This window comes from Apis mellifera, linkage group LG1, assembly GCF_003254395.2.
Source record: "Apis mellifera strain DH4 linkage group LG1, Amel_HAv3.1, whole genome shotgun sequence".
NCBI lineage: Eukaryota > Metazoa > Arthropoda > Insecta > Hymenoptera > Apidae > Apis > Apis mellifera.
In genome coordinates this window covers 13006599-13031306 of record NC_037638.1, presented here as the reverse complement: position 1 = coordinate 13031306, position 24708 = coordinate 13006599, and the positions used below count along the sequence as shown (strand labels likewise).

The following is a 24708-nucleotide window of genomic DNA, read 5'->3' as shown; positions in this document are numbered from 1 at the left end:
TGAATGTGAATCCAAAAGAAATACAAAAATTAGTAATAAAAGTATGTTTATTTATTAAGTTATAGCAATTTAAATTTGTATAAAATGAAGAAATATAGCAGAAATAAAATGGTTTCAATCTATCTTCATCTCATTTTGTCTAATCATCAAAGATAAATTGTTTATAACTTAAAAAAACCTCAATAGATATTTTTATATGTAATTTTTTGTGAGATCTTTTAAAGATGTTAACATGAATATATTAATATATATTTACGCTGTTTTTTGTATAAATAAATAAAAAAACTGTAAAAAAAATAGTCGATTCGAAATCAAACTCGTATCTCTTAATTATTGATAAATTAACCTCATTTAAGAAAATATTTTTTTGTATATAAAATATTATAAGTGCTGCCATCTATACAAAATAATATGACTTATTTTGAATTAACTATTTGAAAATTGATACAGATGGCATTGATGTTCGTAAATGATTATAAGCATTACAACGCAGAAATAATCAGCTGATTGGTTATCTTTTTTGATTCATATACATAAAAATAAATTAATCGTACAATAAGCTATATTATAATTTCAATAATATAAATGTTTGATATTTTATTAAAAAAAAATTATTAACTTTAGTTTTTTTTATAACACAATACGTTATAAGTAAACATCTTCAAAAAATTATGTTTTAAAAATTAGAAAAACGTTAATGCAATATTGGATAATAGACAAAACTTTGTGTAAGACGACATCGAGACATGTCGTCCTCACCAGAAAATATTGCTATAAAGCAGCCTATTAGACGCTTAGAAATCCAAATTAATAATTTCAATGTGGCAATACCACATCATGTTGATTTGTTAAAACGACATAAAACTAACATTCAAAAAGTAAGTAATAAATGAAATCATTAATTAAATGATAGATGTTTGCATAATGTTTTGTTTTAATAGTATCAAGCACAACATGATTGGGAAAAAATGCGTAGAGAACACATAAATGTAGCAAGAATTATAAAACAACTCAAAGAACTTTTATATCAAATGGATACTTTAAGAGCTCATGTTCTTGATTCTGATATTAATCAATTTGATAAACTAACTGCTAATGCACGTGCGAGTATTCTGAATGCAATAAAAGAATATATGGGTAAAATGAAATTATATTTCGTATTACTTACATTACTTGAAGTTGTTATATGAAGTTTATTTATATTTGCTTGTAGAATTAGAGTTAAATTTGCCCATGTCGCCAGAATCATCCATAAATGAAGATCAAGCTAATAGTCATCCACTTGACAATACATATATCCAACTTCAAAAAGAACAACAGGACTTGCAACATCAGGAGGCATGTCTGCATGCTTGGAATACCTTGCAAGGAGATATACATCAATTACATCAATTATTTGTTGATTTTAACAAAATTGTTGATGTAAATTATCTTATTTATTGATATTTATTATTTTTTGCTTGTATATATAATTTTTTATTTATATCATATTATATAGGATCAAAAAGAATTAGTGAATTCAGCAGAAGATGATATAGTGGAAGCAAATATAAATGTCAAAGAAGGAGAAAAATTTCTTGAAAAAGCTGCTAGATATAAAGTTGCTATGTATCCATTAGCAGGAGCTGTAATAGGATCTTGTATTGGTGGGCCAATTGGTTTATTAGCTGGATTAAAAGTTGGTGGACTAACTGCCATAGGTTGTGGTATTTTAGGTAAATTACATATTAGTGCATATTATTATAATATGAATTCATAATATTTACAATATTTCTTACAAATACAGGATTTACTGGAGCATCTATATTAAAAAAAAAAGAAATAGAAATGCAGAAATCAAAATCTGTTGTAGAACATGAATTGACTGAACAAAAACCTATACAAAGATCATCATCTCTTCCTGAAAATTTAAAGGAAACTAAGAAAGAATTATGACCCATGACAAAATGTGATATTATTGATAAGAATAAGAAAAAGAATGCCTGCAGTGTTGTTTAATCCCAAGGTACTGATATTAAGAATATATATAAATATGATGTTTATATACAGATATTAACGATTAAAAATTGTCATTTTCTAATTTTAAATAAGAAAATAATTTTATATAAACATAAGTCATGTAGAGATTCATTAAAAAATTATGGCAGAAGTATGAAATACGAAAAAAACAATAATATAATTAATTAATAAGATCAATAATATTTATCTTCAATTTCTTTATATGAACTAAAATAAAAATAAAAAGTGAAAATTTGTAAAATTATAATAATTTCTATTTTTGCTGTCAATCTTATATTATCACTGAATGATGGATTTTCTATTTTTGAGATAGAGAATTAGTTATTTTTTTATAAAAAACAAACATAAATATTATTGATCTTATATTATATCATAGTAATCACGAATCTACTATAATTTTTTTTATATTTCATATTTTTGTTATAATCAAATTCTTTTTTTTTAATTTTTTTTAATAAAGCTTTAAATGACCTATGTATTTATAGCATTTTTTCTTATTTAAATCCATTAGATCTATTTAGAAAATAGTGACAACGTTTAACCGTTAAATCTTAAACATCTTATATATATATATATATCTTAAACTTTTATGTTTGAAATATTAAGGAATGTTTTTTTCTATTATATATATATTATATATAAATATAAATATATATATATACACAATATTTACAATAAATATATATATATATATATATTTATATAAAATATATTATATATATTATATATATATATATAAATATATATATAACATATGTAATATATTTTTATAATATAAAAGAAAAATATTTAAAAATTATCAAGAATTACGGATAAATATTTCTATTAAAAGGTTTGTGATTTTTTTAAAGATAATAGGTAATAAAATTTATTAAATTATACGTTTTTACTATATGAAAGAATATTATGAAATTTTCTGCTGGGATCAAATTTTATTATTAAAATATAAGAAGGTCCTTGTAAAAAATTTCTTTATATTATAAAAAATAAGTCTTTTTATACACTTCTATGACATATCTACGATTAAAAGCATGACATTTAGTATGATAAGCAAATATCTTAATATTGATACTATTTAAACGAATAAGGTTACATTATTGGAAATATTATATCAATTATGCACATGGCTATAATTGAAGTTTTTCAGAATGTATATGTACTTACAATGACATAAAAATACTCTGTAGTTTATGATCCGGCAAAATCGATGAAATATAGCTCTTATTGCTATTAGATACGTCTTTCATATGCTTCTTACATATTTTGCGTTTATAAAATATGTTAAAAGTATCAGTTATACACAAAAAACTGAAAGCCTATTGTTGTTTGTAAAGAATGTTTGCAAATAAAATATTTATATCACGAATATATAACGAATAACCTTAACCGAGTTTAAGCGATAAAAATTTTACTTCATCAATACGTAAGGGAACGTTTCGATTTACCGCGCATCGATTTACGATTTGAACTACCTGAATATCGATCAATATATTCGATATAATATGATGCGAATTTCACACATATGTACCGATGATTAAATTTTATACATAATTTTTAAAGTAAACACGCTACGAAATAAGCAGTTATGCATATTTATATGGCATTTGAGAACAAGGTATGGAACAAAATAGATAAAAAATTAAAGATTTTATCTTCGCTACAAAAGGCACCCAATACAGTATATTTAGCAAGTAATAAAATACATCAGTGTTAGACACAGTACAATACTGAAATAATCATATTATTAATGTAAATATATAATATATACATTTCGTTATAATAATGCGAATAAATCTATAGATTAAAATAATCTATTTAAAAAAATATTAATAAATATCTACGAGCGTGTACACACAATTAACTGACTATTTGTGTATCTTAAGGTACCGTGTTATTCCTTATTATCATTATTAAATTCGACATCCCTAATTTAAAAGCAACAACAAACAAAAACTATAGAAAATAGAATATTTACTTTTGTTTCGTTTAGTCTCACTTTCAAAAGAGCGGGATGCTCAGTCGGATGCACCGATTTCGTATGGCATGCTTTGCAATTTTCTATTCGATTTCGATCTATCGAACCGATAATGTCGATTCTCGAAAAATGTGATCACGATATATAATACAACTAAAATACGATTTGTAAATAGAAAAAGAAAACGATAGAGGGATGCATCAGACTGTGCCAGGATATATATATATATATATATATATTTTTTTTTTTTTTAGTTAACTAACTATAATCTACAACTACATTTTCTAAATATCTTAAATTTTTCGATCAATCCCAAAAATACGAACTAAACGGAATTTGGTCATTATCCATAAGATATCATTCAAATACCTTGGCAGACCTTGGCAATAACAATGGCTTGATCTCGACTGACTTGTTTAAGCAGTAACAATACAGAATTATATGACGGGATAATTACTGATTGCTACATGCGCTAACGTAATTTTGCTTTCTTCGATCGCTAGCTCACTAAGCGCATGACTATGATCGAAACCGATACAGGCGATTGTGTATTCAAGATTGAATTTTTTTTTAATTTAGAACAGGACGCAAAGCTTTTTATCGCATATGTAATTGAATTATGTACGAAAATTGCGATGTATATTTACGATGATATATTTCAATTTTATGCCAAAAATATCAGTCAACGAACCATAATCGAACCTGCACAGTTAAAAACTTCTAAAAAGAACGGAAAGAAACTAACGTGAAAAATATATTTTGTGTGGACACAACTTAATAGTTTAAGCTAAAACTTTCTTTTTAAAACGACCACACAACAATCATAAAAGAAATATTATTTAAATGTAGCTTGCTTCTCTTTTTTCTAAATAGAAAAAAAGATGAAAAGAAAGAGAAAGAAGAAAGAAAAAGACAGAGGATAGAATTTGGCTTTCGTGTACAGGCCAGAGTTAGGTTTACATCTATAGGTGATAAAAGGTTTTACAAATGACTGACATAAAAAGAATATAATATTATATATATTTAATATATAATCTGGAAATAATATATATTTAGACTATCGGTTATATTACTTGTGGCTATATCGTATAAACCTTTAATATTACATTATATTACAAAGTGGTATGTATGTGTGCGCATTGTTTTGACATTCCTGAAAGGATGTGTTCTGTCGGACGCGCATTTTTGTTATTGAAAACGCATTCGACAAGAAGACGAACAATGATTTTGATATTAATGGAATTCCTGAAGAGAATGATAGTATGAAATAAAAATCGATCTTCAGGTTTTATATATATATATATATATATATATAAAAAAAGAAAGAAAAAAATCTTTGTATATTCGACTATGACGTAATTTAACGATTACGTCTTTAATTCATAATAGTAAGCGCGAACACAATGTGGACATGGAATATCAATATTTATTCACTAAACGTATAAATAAAGTATAAAAGTACCATACATAAATTGGTCGGTAATTCGAGATAATATTCTCAATCACTGATTAATCAGGAATGCCAATGTTTATATGAGAATAATGGCAACCAGTGCATACTGTTTGCGATATTGCAGCACATTGTGAAACATGCAGCTATACACATATAGATTCTGTCGGAACACATTTGTATCTATGATCTTTCTCTTGAGCACGTTGGTGGATTTTTGAGGAGATAGTATAAGAAAATACACGTCGCCGTTACTTCTGAAAAATCAATGGTTTATAAAATTCAGACGTGATAACTATATATCGCTTATGATAGATCAATGAAATTCGAAGCGTATCAAAAGATAAATTCACTTGAAAGTTGAGCTTTCTGTCTGGGACACAAAGATATACCGTGAATGTGTGTGAATATGTATGTATGAGCATATATATATATACGTATATGCATGAGTGTTCCTCTTTACAAACTCTTTGTAACACGGAGGATCCGTTTTAAATCTTTTGCAAGAAGCGCTTGTTACGGAACTCACGTGATAAGCGTAATACAGTAATCTAATTGGACTGTGTGTTTACAACATTTTACACATCACACTCATAGCTCATGGTCATTCATTGAACTATGATTGCCCAAGAAAAATACGCGCTCTAATACTCTCTATTCAATTATACGTAGACGTTGCCACTTTCCATTGGAAAACTGTATGCAATTCGGATGAATCACACCGCATTCACTATAAAACAACTTGCAAGTGAATCGACAACATGTATATATTATATATATATATATATGTACTCTTCTATATCAGAGTCACGCCATCTTTCTTCAGAGGGTGACACTTATAAATTAATAGACATGTCTTGATCATATGGAGTAAGATTCGTGTCGGACGAAGAAGCCGAGGTAACTGTTGCTGTCGCGGTTGCGCTGGTCGGTGATTGAAGAGGTGTCGATGTCGTTGGCAAATGGTAGGTGGGACTTTCTAGAGTAGAGTTCCAATGACTTCTTTCAGTTCCATCGCCACCATCATCCGAGACGATCGAAATATCAGCTATTATGCCACTCTCTGTAATTGCATCAATGTGTTTTAAAGATACAAATACTTATAATCGTCCGATTTAAAAAAAAAAAGAACAATTACGTTACATACCAACACTACATTGGCTATTGAGCGTAGTACTGCGATGATGAGGTCGAGGACTCGTATCCAAACCAAGATTCAGTGTCGTTGGAGGGCCGCTGCTTCCACCGCTACTCGACGACGAGCTCACGGAAATAACGCTGTGCGGCCTTCTGCTACAGCGTCCCGAATCCTCTGACATTGATACCGCTATCGAATTTCTAAATCTAGGTGCTATTCAATAACAAAGAATTGAATCAATCGTTTTGTCAACTTTCACTCGTGTAAAATCATTTCATAAATATATCAATCAAAAACTCGCAAACTTACTTTTCGAGAGTTGAGCTACACTAATGGAACGATCATTAATTTGATCCGCGCTAGGCCTAATGTCCAAACAAGGTTTATTTCCGATGCCCATGCTCGACATTTCCGCCAGGCGCACTTCTGTCATCATAAAACGTGTTCTCGGTTAAATTGAACCTCGCGGTTCAGACTACGTTTTAGAAAATATAGTAGTCGTACCTCTGTTTCGCAGCGCCTGCTTCCATAAAAGGTTGCTCAGTTCCTCCGTCCAGGCTTTCTTAATCTCTTCGCTCGCACACTGCAATGTGTACGTATCGCCTGGTTTCCTCTTGCGGAACCAAATCTCGAACTTCGTGGGTGAGTCCGCGATCACGGCTGTTAACCCTATGTCCGTTGTTTTGATACTGTGCTTATAGATGTAGATATCAAGGTTCTGAAACAACACGATCGATCAATTAACATGCATACAATATATATATGTATAAATTAAAAGGCTGCCTCACCTTCCTGTCGGGGAATCTTCTCGCTTTGCTGAATAGGATAAGGTCTTCGAACAGGAAAACTTGTCGTAGGCACTTTTTGCCTTTACCCTGCCATACTAAGAACTCGTTTTGACGAAGCAGTCTTCCTTGTTCCTTCACGTTCACCTACAAATTACGTAAACATTACCGTCTACAGTGTCGCGAGCCTCCGACAAAGAACGCATTACATACACTCTCCATCGCTCCATTGTTGAAACGATTGTCTCTTCTACTACATCATTATTAATCGGTTACGTTACCAAGTGTGACCAAGTATTAACATTTTATTGTATAAAATACCATTGGACGTACATCGCAATCTCTGAGTGAATCCATAGCCAACAGGTCGTTCCCGTGACGTAACTGGAATCGTACCATCTGTTCGGCTGCCCTCAATTCCGCTTCTCCCTCGACTATTGGCTTCATACCGTCGTCCTTCTCGTCCTTGTCGTCTTTGCCGGACATTTGCTCCGAGAGATCGGTGCCCGCTTTGACCAGCTGTTGCAGCAGCAGCGCGTACTTTCCCATTCGTTGAACCGGCTTCAATAGGTAACTAGCGAGATCCATCTTGTCGCCAAGCTCGAGCTGCTTTTGCTTAAAGAACGCGGTCCCGTACTCGGCCATCAGGGAATCCGAATTTGGTTTGTTCTTGTTGTACAGCGCGTAAAGATAGAATTTCTTCTCCTGTAACACGAACAAGTATCAAATAATAATGATTAATGCTGTTAAGATTATTAAGGAGGAGTTAAGAAACTTATTGATATGTTTATTTTTCATTTAATATGGAACTCAGAATTATTATAATTTTTTTTTTATATACTATTTTATAAATTTCTAACATTTATCTATCATTTCTGTTAATGTAAAATTAATGTAATGTAAAATTATGTTAATGTAAAATTAATGTATAGGTAAGGAAGAAACTCACGTGTCTAAGGAAACATTGTCCCACATTCATTGGCGACTGCTCGCATTGTTCCAATTCCCGTAAGAAATGCTGACCATGGAACTCGTATATCTTCTCGACATTGCCGAAGATCACGTTGCGCTGTCCCCTGAGCGCCTGAGGAATGTCCTCTCTCACCAGCTCCGGAATATAATTCTTCGGTGACGAAAAACAAGTCGTTACGGTAAGATTAAACGCAACCCGTACGCGTTAGAATATACAAAGTGAAACAGTTACCTCTATTATGTATTCGAGGGACTTGACGTAGTCTCGCTCGGTCTGTATCATTTCTCTCATTATGAGCAGTATTGTTCTGCAAGGTGAAATTCCTCGTTAACCACGTAACAATTTCGCATAATCGCACGATAGAAGATTATCATAGATAAGCATTGTTAGGGGAACACGGAAGAATAATCGTACGCAAATGCATAATATTTTTTCGAACGTTAATCAGACTGGCAAGAATAACTATGCTCGTCCATTAATCGTTACGATGGTAAATATAATAAATTGGACTGGAAAGAAAAAAAGGCTAGTTTAAAATAAACACAAATTATACGTACTTTTTCGCCTTCATTCCAGGAGCGATGCTGGCAGCTCTGTGAAGGTGTGAGTTCACCGGTGGCTTCACCAACCGTCTAGGAGCAGGACTTCGGGGTGGCGTCCGTGGTGGAGAGCAATCGAGCAGCTGTTCGGCGCTCTCTCGAAGCTCCGCAATGTTGTCCAATACAGGACGACCGCCGCTTCCTGTCGATCCTACGCTCTCCATGGGACAAGCGTACGATGCATTACTGTCGCTGTCATCCCACGAAGTTCCTGGAATGATTGTTTCGCGCGTTACAGAAAACACGGAATTTATGAAATTATTACTTTTGAATCTTGAGAATATTACTTGAAATTATATATTTTGAACTATACTACCTACTCTTTATCTTGAAATAATTTTTCATATATTTAACTTTGAAACGAGGTTACGTAAATTATACATGAGCATTCATATTAATAAATGTTTATCAGTTTTACGTAATCATCAATGGATGATTCCATATCGTAAGAATATTCTTTCAACATTTCTAATATTGGCAGTAATGAAAAGAAATTTTACGTACTCTTGGTCAAACTGTCTTCCCAAGAGGTGGCGGACTCCGAGGAGGATCTTCTTCTCGCGGGGCTGCCAGGTGCTGAGGTGGTCCTCGCCATCTCGAGCGCTTCCGCACACTTGTTCCTCGCGATGCGGCATTGTTCCAGAAGGATTTCGTTACCGAGCTTCTCGGCGAGTGCCATCATTTCCGTGAAATGCTCGGGCGGCAACGGCGGCCTGGCCATCAGGAACTGTTGGGCCCCTCGTTCGCCGGCGAGGCGCGCCTCCTGGGCCCACTCGTACGCCCGATCCTGAAGCAGGCAACATCTCGACGTGTCTTCGAGGTACTCGCGCCTGTCCTCTAACCGGGAACCGAATCCTCGAAGGTGGTGCTTCAAGGATCTTGCGAGTTCGCGAAGTCCGCTCGCACTCGCCGCCTCGGCAAGGTCGCTCCCTTTGTCAAGATGTCTCTGGAACGAGCAATTTATTCTTCCATTATTTTTCATTATAATTCAATCGTATCCTCACTTTTTCAAAAATTATTACTTATTTCAATCAGTGATTTAATATTAATTTTAAAATCAAAACTAAATCTAAAAAGATCTATATTTTGTTTAATAAATAATTAGATTTTTCACTAAATGTAAACCAGTTCAATTTTTGATTAAAATCAGTCAAGTTTTGATTGATCATTGATAATCCTAGTTTTAGATACTTTAATGTTCTTCATTCTTCTTTTTCTACATTTCATAATAACCGAAGATACATGGAGATTGTGCTATATAATAAAAGATACACGCAGTGTATCACCATACGTCTCAGAAGATTGATTACTACAGAACAAACAGACACGCCAGACGAGCATGAGATCCACGTTATTCATGGATTTATTGTTTCTTCTCGGATGCGGTTCCCCCCTCCCAGAACAATGTTTGTTCAGATTTGCCATGAATACAATATTGTGTGTAAACACACGAAAGTATTTCATCGGTCTGGGCGTAACAAAAGGGAACAATAAAGAAGACCCCGCGCTCCTTCGGTGGAAACGATATCCTGGTTCTGGGCGAATCGAACTGGAACTCCCGCGGTGCACTGGGGAACCGTTGTCTAATGGCGAGACCATAAATCGACATATGGGGAAAGGAACGCGGTGATGAGCGAGGGAGGAGTTTATCCTCCTCCCCTGCAGGACGACATTGTCTATTTGTGGATGGGGAGACTGTTTACACAAAATCTACAGGGTGTTATCTATGAGCCTACTATTTGTATAAGCGTGATACACATTTTGATTCGAAATTTATCAAATCGCAAAAGTACGTTTTATTATATAAAACTATTATGAATATGTATTCTTAAAATTTATCTAATTTCAAAAGTATTCTTAGATAGAATTAAATTCATAAGTTTAATTCAAAAAAAAAAAATTACAAAACTGATATTCGAAATAAATTTTAATTGGAAAAATTTCTATGTATATAATTTATTCTAGGTTCTATATATAAAAGTATTTATTAAAATCAAAATTTTTTAAAAAAGTGAATCTCGATATAACTCAATGATCTTTTTTTTTTTAATTTATTAAAAAATTTAAAATTTATTTAAAATTTATTTAATATCAAATTTAATCATCGTATTAAAAGGTATGTAATTTTTTTTTTAACTTTATGAATTTAATTCTATCTAAGAATTAAATATTAAATATTTTTAGATAGAATTAAATTCATAAGGTTAAAAGAAAAAATTATATTTGAAAACTGATATCAAGTATTCAAAATAAATTTTAATTGGAAAAATTGTATATGTATATAATTTATTCTATACGTTTTATATATAAAAGCATTTATTAAAATCAAAATTTTTTAGAAAAATGAATGTAACTCTCGATGTAACTCAAAGATTTTTTTTTTTAATTTATTAAAAAATTTAAAATTTATTTAAAATTTATTTAATTTCAAAATTTAATCATCGTATTAAAAAGTATGTAATTTTTTCTTTTAACCTTATGAATTTAATTGTATCTAAGAATCTAAGAATTAAATATTAAATATTCTTAGATAGAATTAAATTCATAAGGTTAAAAGAAAAAATTACATTTGAAAATAAATATCAAGTATTCAAAATAAATTTTAATTGGAAAAATTGTATATAATTTATATGTATATAATTTATTCTAGGTTCTATACATAAAAGCATTTATTAAAATCAAAATTTTTTAGAAAAGTGAATCTCGATATAACTCAATGATCTTTTTTTTTTTTTAATTTATTAAAAAATTTAAAATTTATTTAAAATTTATTTAATTTCAAAATTTAATCGTCGTATTAAAAAATATGTGATTTTTTTTTTTAACTTTATGAATTTAATTGTATCTAAGAATCTAAGAATTAAATATTAAATATTCTTAGATAGAATTAAATTCATAAGGTTAAAAGAAAAAATTACATTTGAAAATAAATATCAAGTATTCAAAATAAATTTTAATTGGAAAAATTGTATATAATTTATATGTATATAATTTATTCTAGGTTCTATATATAAAAGCATTTATTAAAATCAAAATTTTTTAGAAAAGTGAATCTCGATATAACTCAATGATCTTTTTTTTTTTTAATTTATTAAAAAATTTAAAATTTATTTAAAATTTATTTAATTTCAAAATTTAATCGTCGTATTAAAAATGCATTTTTGCAATTTTTTTTTTTTAATCTTATGAATTTAATTCTATCTAAGAATATTTAATATTTAATTCTTTAGAAAAAGAAAAAATTAAATTTGAAAATTGATATCAAGTATTCAAAATAAATTTTTAATTTCTATGTATATAATTTATTCTAGGTTCTATATATAAAAGCATTTATTAAAATCAAAATTTTTTAGAAAAGTGAATCTCGATATGATTCGATGACTCTTTTTTCTTTTTTCGCGAAAAACCTTCTATTCGAGCGATTTTCGATATATTTTGTTGTGACATTATCGGTATCCTTTTTCCCACGTAGCAACGATCACGAAAGCATGAAATCCCATTGGACATGGATCAGTAACAAGATCCTGGAACAAGGACGATCTCGATGGAGTAGCCGTGACGAAAGCGCATCACGTACATTAGAGCGTGTGATCCGTTCATAAATTAGATACATGCAACTGTCTGCCTATAGCGCAAATTTACGCCTTCGAGCGTGTCGATCTAATACGTGCTCCTTTAAATCCATTGAACCGTAACTTTCCCGATCGTATCTCGAATGGATATACTCCTCGTCCAGCTATTTGGATTAGCCGACGAAATTCAATCACGAGTCTCGATCAGGGTGATTTCCTTGAAAAAAAAAAAGATAAAGTTGGGGAGGGGAAAGTAAAGGATATTTAGAAAATTAAATTTGCCAAGAAATACGCTTGATCAAACGTTTCTACGTTTCGTGCTTCACGGTCGGCTGAAAGCATCGTCGAGAAGCTAGGGTAGAAAAATACCTCTGTGTGTGTTTGCTCCCCACTACTCGGACACGTGGCTCCCTCAGGGCCTCGAGCCCATTGCAAATGCTTCTCTCTTTGCTTTTGGAAAAGAAGAATTGCGACACGTGCAACGGTGCACGTTAACGATGTGTGTCGAGGACTAGATATCGTTCAAGTTTGATCCATAACTAACGAGCATTGCTCTAACTAACGCCCGTCGTGGAATTAATCGTTTCAACGGTATCGAATATCGTTGAAATTTTTATCAAGTGTATAATACGAGCGGAAAATGTGTAAATCGTTACGTGTCGGTAAAAGTAGGATCGCGTGTCGGACCGGTCGGTAAGACTTTTTGTAAAATTTGAAAAAATTTAGATTACGGTTATTATGTGTTCGCCAAGTAATCGAAATATATATAAGTCAATTATGTAACACGTTAATGGATATTATTTCACGAATTTATTCCGTATGATGTAATGGTTAAAAATTTAACGATGTTAAATAATTCAATTTTCTTTGAATTATTCTTAACATTTTTTTTTTTATATTTCTTGAAGAATTTTATTGAAATCGATGCATATTATTAAGCAAAATTGTTAGTTTTATATTTTTCGATAATATATAATGTTATAAATTATTATAGAAAATTCTCGTTACAAGCTACAGTGTCGTAATCGGCACGTCAATCTTTCGCACGTTAATTTCACGGTTTATTCAGATCCAATTTATTCATACGTACATTCAAGCGTACGCTTTTTCCCGCTTTTCCCCTTTCCACTTCGTGTATAAAAAATTAATTTTCTACGATCTTAAATTGATATAAAAATACTGTTAAAGTAATTTCCTCTCCTAATAAAATATAATATTTTAATCGATCGAGTTTAAAAAAAAAAACCCCCCTTTCTTAACATCACGATACATCGAGACAGTAGTAATGAGAATGAATGGCGCCAATGCCATTGCGCGTAACTCGAATGCTTGACGAAGTTTCAATCAAGGATATTGAACTTTTGTATAGCGCGTCGCTGGAATGGCTGCCACGATGCGTGAAATATTGCCAAGGGAAACCGACGAGGCGTCTCTTCATCCCGTTTAATCAACGAAATCAACCCCCTACGCGTTCCCTCGCGATGATCCACAATCTTCTCGAACGGAAATCTCGAATTCGAGTGGAAATTCGCCCGCATCGAATTACGAAATCGAATAGCCCGCATTCGAAAGCGTAAAAGGCGATCGAGGTAGTAGCCATATCGCGTCCCCGTTAGAGAAATCATTTCGCGTTACTTTGACGCAAGAAACGCCGCGAAAGTATGCGCGCGCATATTTTCCTATATATTTCCATATTTATAAGCGCGTTACGAGCGCACACGGCTCGTTCGCGGCCATGTTTAATTAATTTACCGGAGACACGATAACCTGTTGGTCGAATTCTCTCATTGACCATAACATGAAAGTTCTTCTAACGAGTCGTTCGATAATGTATATTTTTCTTCTAATTCTGATTATTATTTCGGAAAGGATAATTTAGTAGGTCAAAAATATTATTCTTTATCTTACTTGGTATCTGGATCAATTGTTCGAACATGATGAACGAAATAACTTTTTATTACAGTATATAGTATAATGAATATAATGAAAATTAATTGATTATTTGTTTAAATCTTAAACATTGTTGGTTTAATATTTAATAGTAAATTAATATTGTTACAATTCATTCATTTTCGTTTCTTGAGAATAAAATTATAATCGATTAGCTATAAAAATATATATTTTTTTCTTGACTACATCATTTTATACATGAAAACAATGTTAACAATCTCAATGTAAAATTTAATTATTTGTTTTAAATTCGTCATAATATTATTATATGAATATTTTGAAGGGCAAACTTTTATAATTATAATACAAAAAAAGAAATCAAAAAACATTTTTATAATTTAATTTATCATTTAAAAATCAAAATAAACACATTTTTTTCTTCTTTTGGTAAATATTCTTTGTTTTTAAAAAAACACACAATATGGATGAAATAACTGGTCGATACAAGTTACAAGTTATAATTGAAAAGTAATTCGAAATTACTACCTCGAGCATATAACGATTTCACAACTCGCGACACGCGTAGTTAACTCTCTCGTTTTCCGGTCTTTTTTCCCACACCAAGAATCATGATCAAATATTACAATTATTCTCTTGTCCGCATTTGGACAAGGAAAAACCGGAAAACAGTTAGAAAACAAACGCATGCAAACACGATTATACACAATCGATCGTTTGGTGGCGCATATTCGGAACGTCTCGATACACGCGACCTGCGATTACGATTCATCGATCATTGCAGTGGATCGTGACGTGACAAGTATCCAAGCAAGTTGGTGTTGCGTAACGAGCAACGAGTGGACGCAACACAGGAAAATCTCGGTGAACACCCGACCCAGGTCGCGGCTGGTTATTATGGCGGAATGTAGAAAGGCGCCTCGTCGTGCATAATTGTTGGAGCGTGAAAGCAGATTAGCTAAAAAACGTGACCAGCGCTTGCCTTGCCGCGGAGGCTGCGGTTTCAAACGGCGAACCATTAATCGCCACATATAGTCAATTAACACGATATATCGCCAATTAACGCTGTCTATAACTACGATTGTACGAACAAATGTGCAAAGATGATTTGTAGACTTTACTTTCTAATTGGATCACCGACTTTTGCATGATAATTTTTTTTGCGATCTTGTAAAAGTTTCTCTAACATTTAATTAATCTTTATACGTATATTCAGTGATTATGCTTTATATCATTGTTTTCTTTTTTAAATAGGATATTAAGGAAAAATTTTAAATTTAATTTCTTAATATTACGAAATATTAGTTTTTTGTTATTTTTGTTTGTGAAAAAAATGTAATAATTTGAAAAATAAAATAAAGAAATAAATAAATATATTGGATACTAATAGTCAATGATCGTATGGCGCTAGTGTCGCGTCATCAATTGTCAGTATTAAGGAATTTATGGAAATTAAAAAAGGATTATTTATTTTTAATTTTCTAGTTATATTTATTTCAAATTCGAAAAATAAAATATATTCGAAATATAAAATATTTTTTCGTATGATGCAAACTAATAATAAAATAATTTTTAGATAGTAATTAATAATAATAACAATAATTTTTGGCATAGTATGCATATATTGGCTTGTCAATAGTCAGAATTCCCATTTTAATAAATTGTCTTTTTATAAAATATAAGAAAATTTTTATGACTGATTCAAAATGGCACATTTCTTGTAATCTAAAATTGAATTCGATTAAAATAAATTTATAGTAAATATTCAATATATAATATAATACTTTTATATCCTCTATGCAAGATATCTGATGTTTTATACGAGAAAAAATTCTTTCTCTCGTAAGAAAATATATTCTAAACGAATCTGAAATATTGTCAATTCTAATCTTTTATTTTACGATCTATTACCGTTTCGTAATCGTTGCTTAATATTTTGAGATGGATCTTTAAATATGTTCGTATATGTTTTTTCTCTTATTTTTAATCACATATATTAAGATCATTTTTAATTACAACGTAAATTTAAATATGTTCGTATATGTTTTTTCTCTTATTTTTAATCACATATATTAAGATCATTTTTAATTACAACGTAAATTTGCTTGGTGTTTATCTAGATTTTAAAATAGCAATTAATTTTTTTTTTTCAAGAAATTACCGAAAAGACAATAAAGAATTCGTAACAATCTGAAATAATTAAGCGTGAAATAACCGAAAGCAAGGTAACGGCTTCCGTAATTCCAGAATTATCGCATACGATGCATGTATTTATGAAAACAATACGATTACGAAAAAGATATTTTAAATATATAGGTTACTCATGACATTTACATAACATTATATAAGAAAGCCTTCTATGGCTTGAATTTTTACAATCGAAATCGTCCGATTGCAAACTATGTTCCAACTTCTTTCAGTTTTAAGAATTTCAATTTGATTCTTGATCAAATACCGAACTTTTATAAATATTCATTAAGTCGGGAATTGAAGGAGAAATTATAAAAATATTCCGTTTCTCCCTGTATTTAAAAATTGTGAAATCAAATTTTTATCATATTTGGAAATTTCCTCGAGCAATTACAATCACTTTTGAATAAATAAAAATATTTGAAATTTTTAAATTTTTAAGAATTATTAAAATTCTAATCTTACAATACTAGATTTTAAATTTGAAAAATTTAAGATCATTCGATATATTGATTTTTAAATTCTCTCATTAACGCATTTTTCTTAAAATATTATACAATATTACATTCAATTTGTTATTAAAAAAAAAATATTAGTATCTAACGAGAGAAATGAAAGTTGATATTATAAGCTGCTCAGAATTCTCCCCTAACTCAAATACGATAATTCAGCTTATGAAAATTAAACGGATAAAATATTTTAAATTTTACGTTAATTATAAAAAAAACACTTTTCGATCCTTAATATAAAAATTACCAAAAATCTCGACCAAAATATTTCTTCCAGATCATCATTCTCTTTCATCAAGAACAAGATACATCCTGCAGCAACTTTCCACTATTATATTTTCTTAATCGTCCCCAACACGGGTCGTACATCATGCACGCGTATCGGCGCGCTTCCGCGTCTATCAACTTTCCTGCCCAACCGGACGAAGTCGTTCTACCGGTAACTTTCCAGATTCCCGTCCAGAGAACCGGACGTGTCCAGCCGTTAAAGAGATGCGCGTCGTTTCGAAACGGTTTTCCTAAGCCGTTGGGGATCGCGAAAAACGAGCTTCTCCGCTCCGCGATATATCAAAGGCGCTAGTGCGGCCGAGGTTGTTGACCATCGTGGAATTTCATGCAAGAAAGTGCCACTTACCTGCGAAAGCCGCCTGCGATCGGGATTTCGAGTCGACAATGCAGGGGGTGGGAGCTAAATCTGGTTGTTGGTTAACAACTTCGTTCGTTCGCGCCTTCTTTATGATACATACGTGAAAATTTACATAGAGAATCGTTCAAACGTTTAATAATCGTTTACTTTAATTTTTTTGGGGGGGAGGGGGGAATGGATATAATAAAAAAATTGGATTGTCAAGTTATACGAAGTATCTATTTCTGTCGAGCTTTGCTCTATCAAATACGAACTTAAATTAATTTAATAAAAGATATTTATGTGTATCAATTTTGTATTTATTTTGATCTATGGATGTTTTAAGGAAGAATTAAAGAATTCGCCGTATCAGACATTAAATGTAAAGTAAAATCATTTGATATATTAACTTATTTTTTCTTTCTTTGGATATGAATGAATATAGAAAAGATATATCAGACATTAAATGTAAAGTAAAATCATTTGATATATTAACTTATTTTTTCTTTCTTTGGATATGAATAAATATAGAAAAGATGATAAATGTATCGAATCTCGTTCAATGAAGATGAAATTTTGTTGTTAAGTATTGTATAATTATCAGACATTTATTGTTCAAAAACGAATTATTTTTATATTATCATATCATTTTTTGTAAATTGTGGAAATTCATTCATTCATTTCAAACCAAGTAAAATTATACAATCTTTTGCATTCCTATAACTGTAAAAAATTGATCATTCATTGAACGTTTCGTATCAGATAAAAGAATCGAACAATATGAGTTTATAATTTTTTCTTTCTTTTTTTTTTGTTGGATCTTAAAACGCCTATATTATATATTATAGAAATAACTATAGAAACATCAATAAAACTTTTTTTATTCCCCTTATTTGCTCGCGCAATAAATTTTTAAACAATTTATACCTTTTCATTTTACAAGCGATTCCTCGCCAATGTTTTTTTTTTTTTTTACGAGTGCGAACAAGCGTGAAAGCGAAAGATTTCTGGTCAAGGTATAGATCAACTTGCTATTTGCACCTGTAGCGAGAAAGTACGGAATTTTCTTTGAAACTTGATTACGTTCGAATCCGTGGAGGAAGTGAAACGTTCATAGCTGAACGGCAATTCAACGTGAATGAAAAGATATTTCCTTCTGACATTGGAACGATCTCTCAACATCGATGATTGAATCTTTTATGATTCCTAGTTGACTCGATGAAATTTGCTGTTCAACATATACGAAATTCAAGGTTGATTTTTCTCGTGACAAAAGGAATAAAAAAATAGTACAGAGTCATGAAAATGAGATGAAAATTTGTTTACTTATGCACATCGATAATATAATACATTTACAAAACTGTCAGATTAAAATTTATTTATAAATTATTTACACATATATTATTCATTCTTTATTTAAACAATAATTTCATTTGTAGCTTCTTCTTAAATTCATGTCTAAGAAATATCTTACAATCTATATTAATTTTCAAAAGGATAGGATATTTCCAAAAAACAATGACTTTTTTTATAAACAGTGACATTTTTAAAAAGTGATATATTGAAGTTAATACGATGGATTAACGTAATGTAAACATTTTCTGTGATCTTCGAATATTTCTTCTTCGAATATTAATAATTCAGATCTAAGTGGATAACATCGTTGATCTATCCTGATTTATACGAAAAAGAAAAACGAGGGAATGAATATCATTGTTGAACCAAAGTCAAAGAATTTAATCAAAATAAACGCTCGTTTTCGTCCTCCATTCAATTTCCCTTTCATGTGGAAAAATGAAAGCGATCGCGACACCTTATTGTTTCCATCGTGTTCGTGGACGGATAGAAGTTTCTCAGCTGTGCGGTAGACGAAGCAACCTTACCGGTAACAAATCACCGTTCGTGATAACTTTCTCCTATCGCGATTCTATTGCACGTTCCCGAAACGAGTGGAGTTGAAAATTCCACGTGACGCCACGCGAAACGCTGTCGTGATTCAAAGATTTATGTCCAAGATGAAATTCTATTCCACATCTTCGTATCGTTCTGTAGATTTTCTTTTAGCAGGATTGCAATTATTTTGGTATTTATTACTTCGCAATTACAATCTTAACAATTTTTAACAGACAAATATATAGAGAGAATTAATATACACTGAAGTAATTAATTTTAAATTAAATAAATTTTGTCAAATTTTTCTTCTTCTTCGTGAAACGAGACTTATAGTGAAACCAATGTCATAGAAATAATTCTGATTTCATTAGTAGATAAAAATAAAAATAAAAATTAAAATGTTCGCATTAAAAATAATGCTCGTTATTCTTTGTTTTCCTTCAGAGGAGAAGATAAAAATATTTTTAAATCTTTAATTTTTCTATAATAAATTTAAAAAAAATTCATTATGCAATTTTTTTAATTAATATGAGTAGGAATATTGCTGTTACATCAGCAATTATTATTTTCTTGAAAAAAAAAAATAAATAATAATCATATATTGAAATAATTTTCTAAATGCTTTGTTCAAGTATAATTTGGAAATATTTTATAATGTTTTCTATTTATAAAGAATATAATATTGATTATGAATCTTTCAATAAATTCAAACTAACGTTAAATTTTAATCAAATTATTTTTACAATTAAAAATGCCTATAATTTTATTATTTAGCGATGAATATTTTATTTAAGGGACAAAATTAAGGATTTAAAATTTAAATCAAAATATTAAACTTTCTTTTACTCATCTGGAAGGAAGGAGATAAATATTAATGAGAATTGATTTTGTTTATCGATTCCTTCCAATTTACCTTTCAAATTTTATCCGAGAAGATCCGGACAAATAGCTATCTACTCGTAATATTTTAAATTTTTTTCTTAACAAACAAGTTAATAAACATCTGAAATCCCCCTTCCCTCAAAAATAAATATTATATCGAGAAAACGAAAATATATAAACTTGTAAAAAAACTTTGTGCCTTCGGGCCTGAAAATATCTCAAAGAATCAAAGGTCGAAGAAATTCCTTCGTTTGAGAATTGTTACAAAGTTAGAGAGGACGGCGATCGACGGTGTTGAAAGTGGTATTTCTAGTCGGATCGTTAAATCGAACGCTCCAAGGAAGGAATCGCGAAATCGCGCGTTGCCTTTTTGCAACTCGCCGCTAATACGCGTGGAAAATTGCCTTCAGTTATTCGGGTGAATTAGGTTCCACCGGTGGACCGGTGGAAATCGACGAAAGTGAGAGTATCGAGCTCCTCGTTTCTTTGCCCTTGGGACAAACGGATCCACAACAGGAGGAATTACAGAAGAAACTTCATTAAGATTCTCACACAACATAAATATTTGTGGTGAAGCTGTGAAAGTGACGTGAAATTTCTACCGGTTGAGGTCAATGATGCTTCTTTAAGTGAGTTATTATGAGTTTTCTATTCTATTGATTCTACTAAATAAGATTGTTCGAATCAGAAGATTGAAACATTTTTGTTATTCGGTTAATAAAACTCGTCCAAAATATCTTTATTTCTTTCACTATCATTTTTTTCAAAAATTTTTCAAGAAAATTTCCTTCTGTGAAATGAAATAGTTTTTTATTATTTTTGAAATCGTGGAAAATTAATATGTAATTACAATTCAAATTTATCTCTTTGAAAATATTTATATAATTTGATTATTCATTTAATTTTTCTAATTTTCTATCAATAAAATTTTGAATTTGGAATATAAATCAATAAATTTATATGTTATATTTGAATGACAAATTGATTGAATTTAAAAATTTCTTGAAGATTATTTATGCTAAAATAATTCTTCAATATTATCATAATCTGAATATTAACATAAGAACAAAATTTTAAATTTTAAAAGAAATATTCTTTTTTCTGTATTGCAATATTTCCACTATACATCTAATATTTTATTAAAATTACTAATCAAAAAATAATAATAGATCAAGATTAATAAATTAAAATCGTGCACTAATAATTCGTTTCGAGTAATTTATTAGAATGCAAGCATCGTTATATGAAAACAAATGATAATTCTACCATCATACTCATTCATTTATGATCCAGATCTATCCTGATCAAGAAAGCGTTGCAGTTTAGTTGCTCGATATATATACACTTCGTGCTATCCAGTCAATTGTTGATGATTCAACCGATTCACCGAGTAATAATATTATTAATTCTCATTCCATTTACAACATTCAATATGCTATGTTATTTTCTTGATATAATGTCACAAAATTATATTATTTATCATTTGTATATTTTTCAAACAATTTCTAATCACAATTTCTAATAGAAATCGAACGAGTTAAATTATTCAAGTTGGAATAAATAATCCTGAGACGTGCGTGCAATTCACGAAAGTTTTATACTGAGATATATAAGAAGCCAAGCAATAAACACGCGATTACATAGTCAAGTCTTTCCCCACGCGTTCACCGTGCCCTTGCACCTTTATTCTTCTTGCGTACCACACTTTTGCCTTATAAAGAGATACATGGAAATACTGCAATGCAGTATTTTGATCACGCGGTTATTTCCATACCCTTGGAAAAACAAAATATCGAAGTTGCAAACGAATTCAAACTAAATTAATACCGATTGAGAATGATCGACGATATCAAACTCGATATTTGAAATATCTGTCTTCAAATAATTTACATTAGAAAAAGTCAAAGTGATCTCTTGTGTTACACGATTTGATTATGCGTTATCCTCATTATTAACGAAGTTGTTCTATTTCTTTAAAAAAAAATGGAGATGTTCTTTTTATCAAAGAAACTTGAAATTAAATTATTTGTAATAATATCAATATCAAGTTTTTAAGAAATATCTGGAAAAATATTTTGATTATTAAAATTAATATCTTTAAATATCTTTCTTAAAAATACTTTCTGCTTGCTTTTTCTTTTTTATTTCGTTATAAAATATATATAATTTTACACGAGAAAAAGAATAAAATAATTTTCCAATAATTTTCTTAAATTAGAGTTCAATAATGAGAACAAAATTTTTGCATTCTAAAAAATAAAATAAATTATATATCGTTTAAATAAAATAATACAAATGAAAAGTACATGATGAATTGTAAAGTAGCCTTACTAAGTCTAATCAATGCACAAGTGTGCCATCTTTCAATTACTCGATAAAGTGGCCAGGCATGCTTGTATTTTATTATCGACGCTGAGCAGAATTATTATACTCGTACATATAATACATATATTTTCATTAAAAAAATTTTATATAACATTTTATAAAAATCCGTTATAAATACACTTTAAAAACAACAATATCGAAATATCGATTTTCGAATACCAAAAGCATCTTGTTGTGGCAAAAATTGTAAAGAGCAAGCTTTTCTTTGCGCTGCTTCGGGCGACCCACCAGCAGGTCGGTGGCAAGCAAAGTGAACGCAAAACGTAACCTCGCCAAGAAGGATTCTACGTATGGTGCATGTAACACGCGTGTTATTTAACGATCCCGGTGAAGTGTTTGTCATTCACGACAGGACACCAACGTGACCACAAAGCGCATAAGCGTGGCGCATAAAAGGAGCTCGGCATCTGTCGTTCCCACTGTCCGCCCTGTTGCTCTCCGCTGTATATCGAGCGGGCCGGAAAATGTGCTCTTTCTTCGGTGTGAAAGTCTGCAGCTGCTTATGTTAAATCCCTCGGTCGAGAGAACGATCCAAAGACTCGGCCAAAGCCTCCTCTATGTACAAACTTCCTTTTAATTGCACAGATTTACGATGGAGTTGGCTCTACCCCTTTTTTTTCTGTATTTTTTGTTCCCTGTACAGAGAGATACCGGAGGGATTTGAACACGTTGATATTATTTATTCTTTGCCGAAGAAAAGTTTCGACGTGAACGTATACACGAAATAATAATTGAGCATTCTACTTTTGAGGTTTAACTTGATTGGATTGGAGAGGAAATTGAAGAGTCTGATGTATCTGATATTATGGAAAATAAATTTATAATATTGTGTAATATGTTACAAGAATTTTGATTAATTCTTTTTTGATAAAGCATATTTTGTTGCAATATTAATAATTCAAAACGTGTTTCGAAAAACGAAATATATTTATCATTTAATTATTCGTAATATCGTGTAGAAATGATGTAAATAACTTTTTATCATTTTCGATTTTAATATCAATATTACTTCGTTCCGTGTCTTGGAAATGATCGAAATGTCAATGATAATATATAGAAGAAATAGTAGAATAATTTATTACGCTGTGACGTACGTGTCGTTGATTTTAAATAGGTTAATAATAATCAAGAAAAAAAAGAATAACCAGCCAAGTGTGAAAAACGTTATGCAACATATGAAAATTGGAATTATCTAAAAAAAAAAACATAATAATTAATATTCTCGAATAGTTCTAAAAGAAAAAAAAAAAGAAATTACAAAAGAAAACTGTATCGACAATTATACATTAGAAGACAAAGTGTTTCTTCGATAATAAATTATTCAGACTGATTGCTAAGCTTGCTCTGGTTTGAATTACAAAAAGTCGTCTTTGAAACTCGAGACCCGCATATCGGAACATATGGGCAAATTATACCCCTTTTGTCCCTCTAATCGACGTTCTCCCCTTTCGTTTAATTTCCACGGACAGCTTCGAAGACCATTAAAGGCGCGCTCTCTCGTGAAAGGACCACAGGAGGAAATCAAATTCGAGTGTCGCCACTCGCGTTCCATTGACGTTAATTGGCCACCGATTGTCCACGCACCTGGATCTCGTCGAGTAGCACGCGTAATATCTCCATCGAATCAAATCGTTTCAGATAGAATGATCTCTTGGAAACACTAATAAAAGAAATTATCCGAGCGTTAATTAGTGGGAAAAAAATCGGTTATATGGATGGAGAAATTTTACGATTGTCTTCTTAAGGATTCAGATGCTACGATATTTAGTTTGATTTTTGTTCGTTTCTTTTAAGTAGTAAAGAGA

General features: G+C 30.6%; 2 protein-coding genes across 7 annotated transcripts in view; one reads left to right on the top strand and one right to left on the bottom strand.

Moving 5' to 3' along the window:
• The first annotated feature begins 479 nt into the window (after positions 1-479).
• Positions 480-8498, top strand: LOC410719 (syntaxin-17). Of its 2 annotated transcripts, XR_001703957.2 has the most exons (6): positions 480-878; positions 942-1137; positions 1214-1422; positions 1499-1715; positions 1787-2005; positions 8300-8498. XR_001703957.2 is itself a non-coding variant. In XM_016913581.2 (5 exons), the coding sequence occupies exons 1-5, from the start codon at positions 747-749 to the stop codon at positions 1933-1935; spliced, it is 903 nt and encodes a 300-aa protein (XP_016769070.2). In that variant the 5' UTR covers positions 480-746; the 3' UTR covers positions 1936-2112. The 2 variants fall into 2 exon arrangements, 1 of the variants encoding a protein (XP_016769070.2); XM_016913581.2 differs by lacking the exon at positions 8300-8498 and having other exon boundaries at positions 1787-2112.
• Positions 4210-24708, bottom strand: part of LOC410718 (puratrophin-1) — a 401681-nt gene continuing 381182 nt past the window's right edge. For 4 of the 5 annotated variants that reach the window (XM_026445379.1, XM_016913622.2, XM_026445384.1 and 1 more), the window contains 10 exons: positions 9444-9885; positions 8898-9150; positions 8572-8647; positions 8317-8490; positions 7701-8072; positions 7371-7514; positions 7087-7300; positions 6892-7008; positions 6592-6795; positions 4210-6507 (listed from right to left, as the gene is read on the bottom strand). In XM_026445379.1, coding sequence (XP_026301164.1) covers positions 6281-6507; positions 6592-6795; positions 6892-7008; positions 7087-7300; positions 7371-7514; positions 7701-8072; positions 8317-8490; positions 8572-8647; positions 8898-9150; positions 9444-9885 — 2223 coding nt within the window. In that variant the 3' untranslated portion in view covers positions 4210-6280. The remainder of the gene's footprint in view (positions 6508-6591; positions 6796-6891; positions 7009-7086; positions 7301-7370; positions 7515-7700; positions 8073-8316; positions 8491-8571; positions 8648-8897; positions 9151-9443; positions 9886-24708) is intronic. The other variant, XM_026445373.1, reaches the window with a different exon arrangement.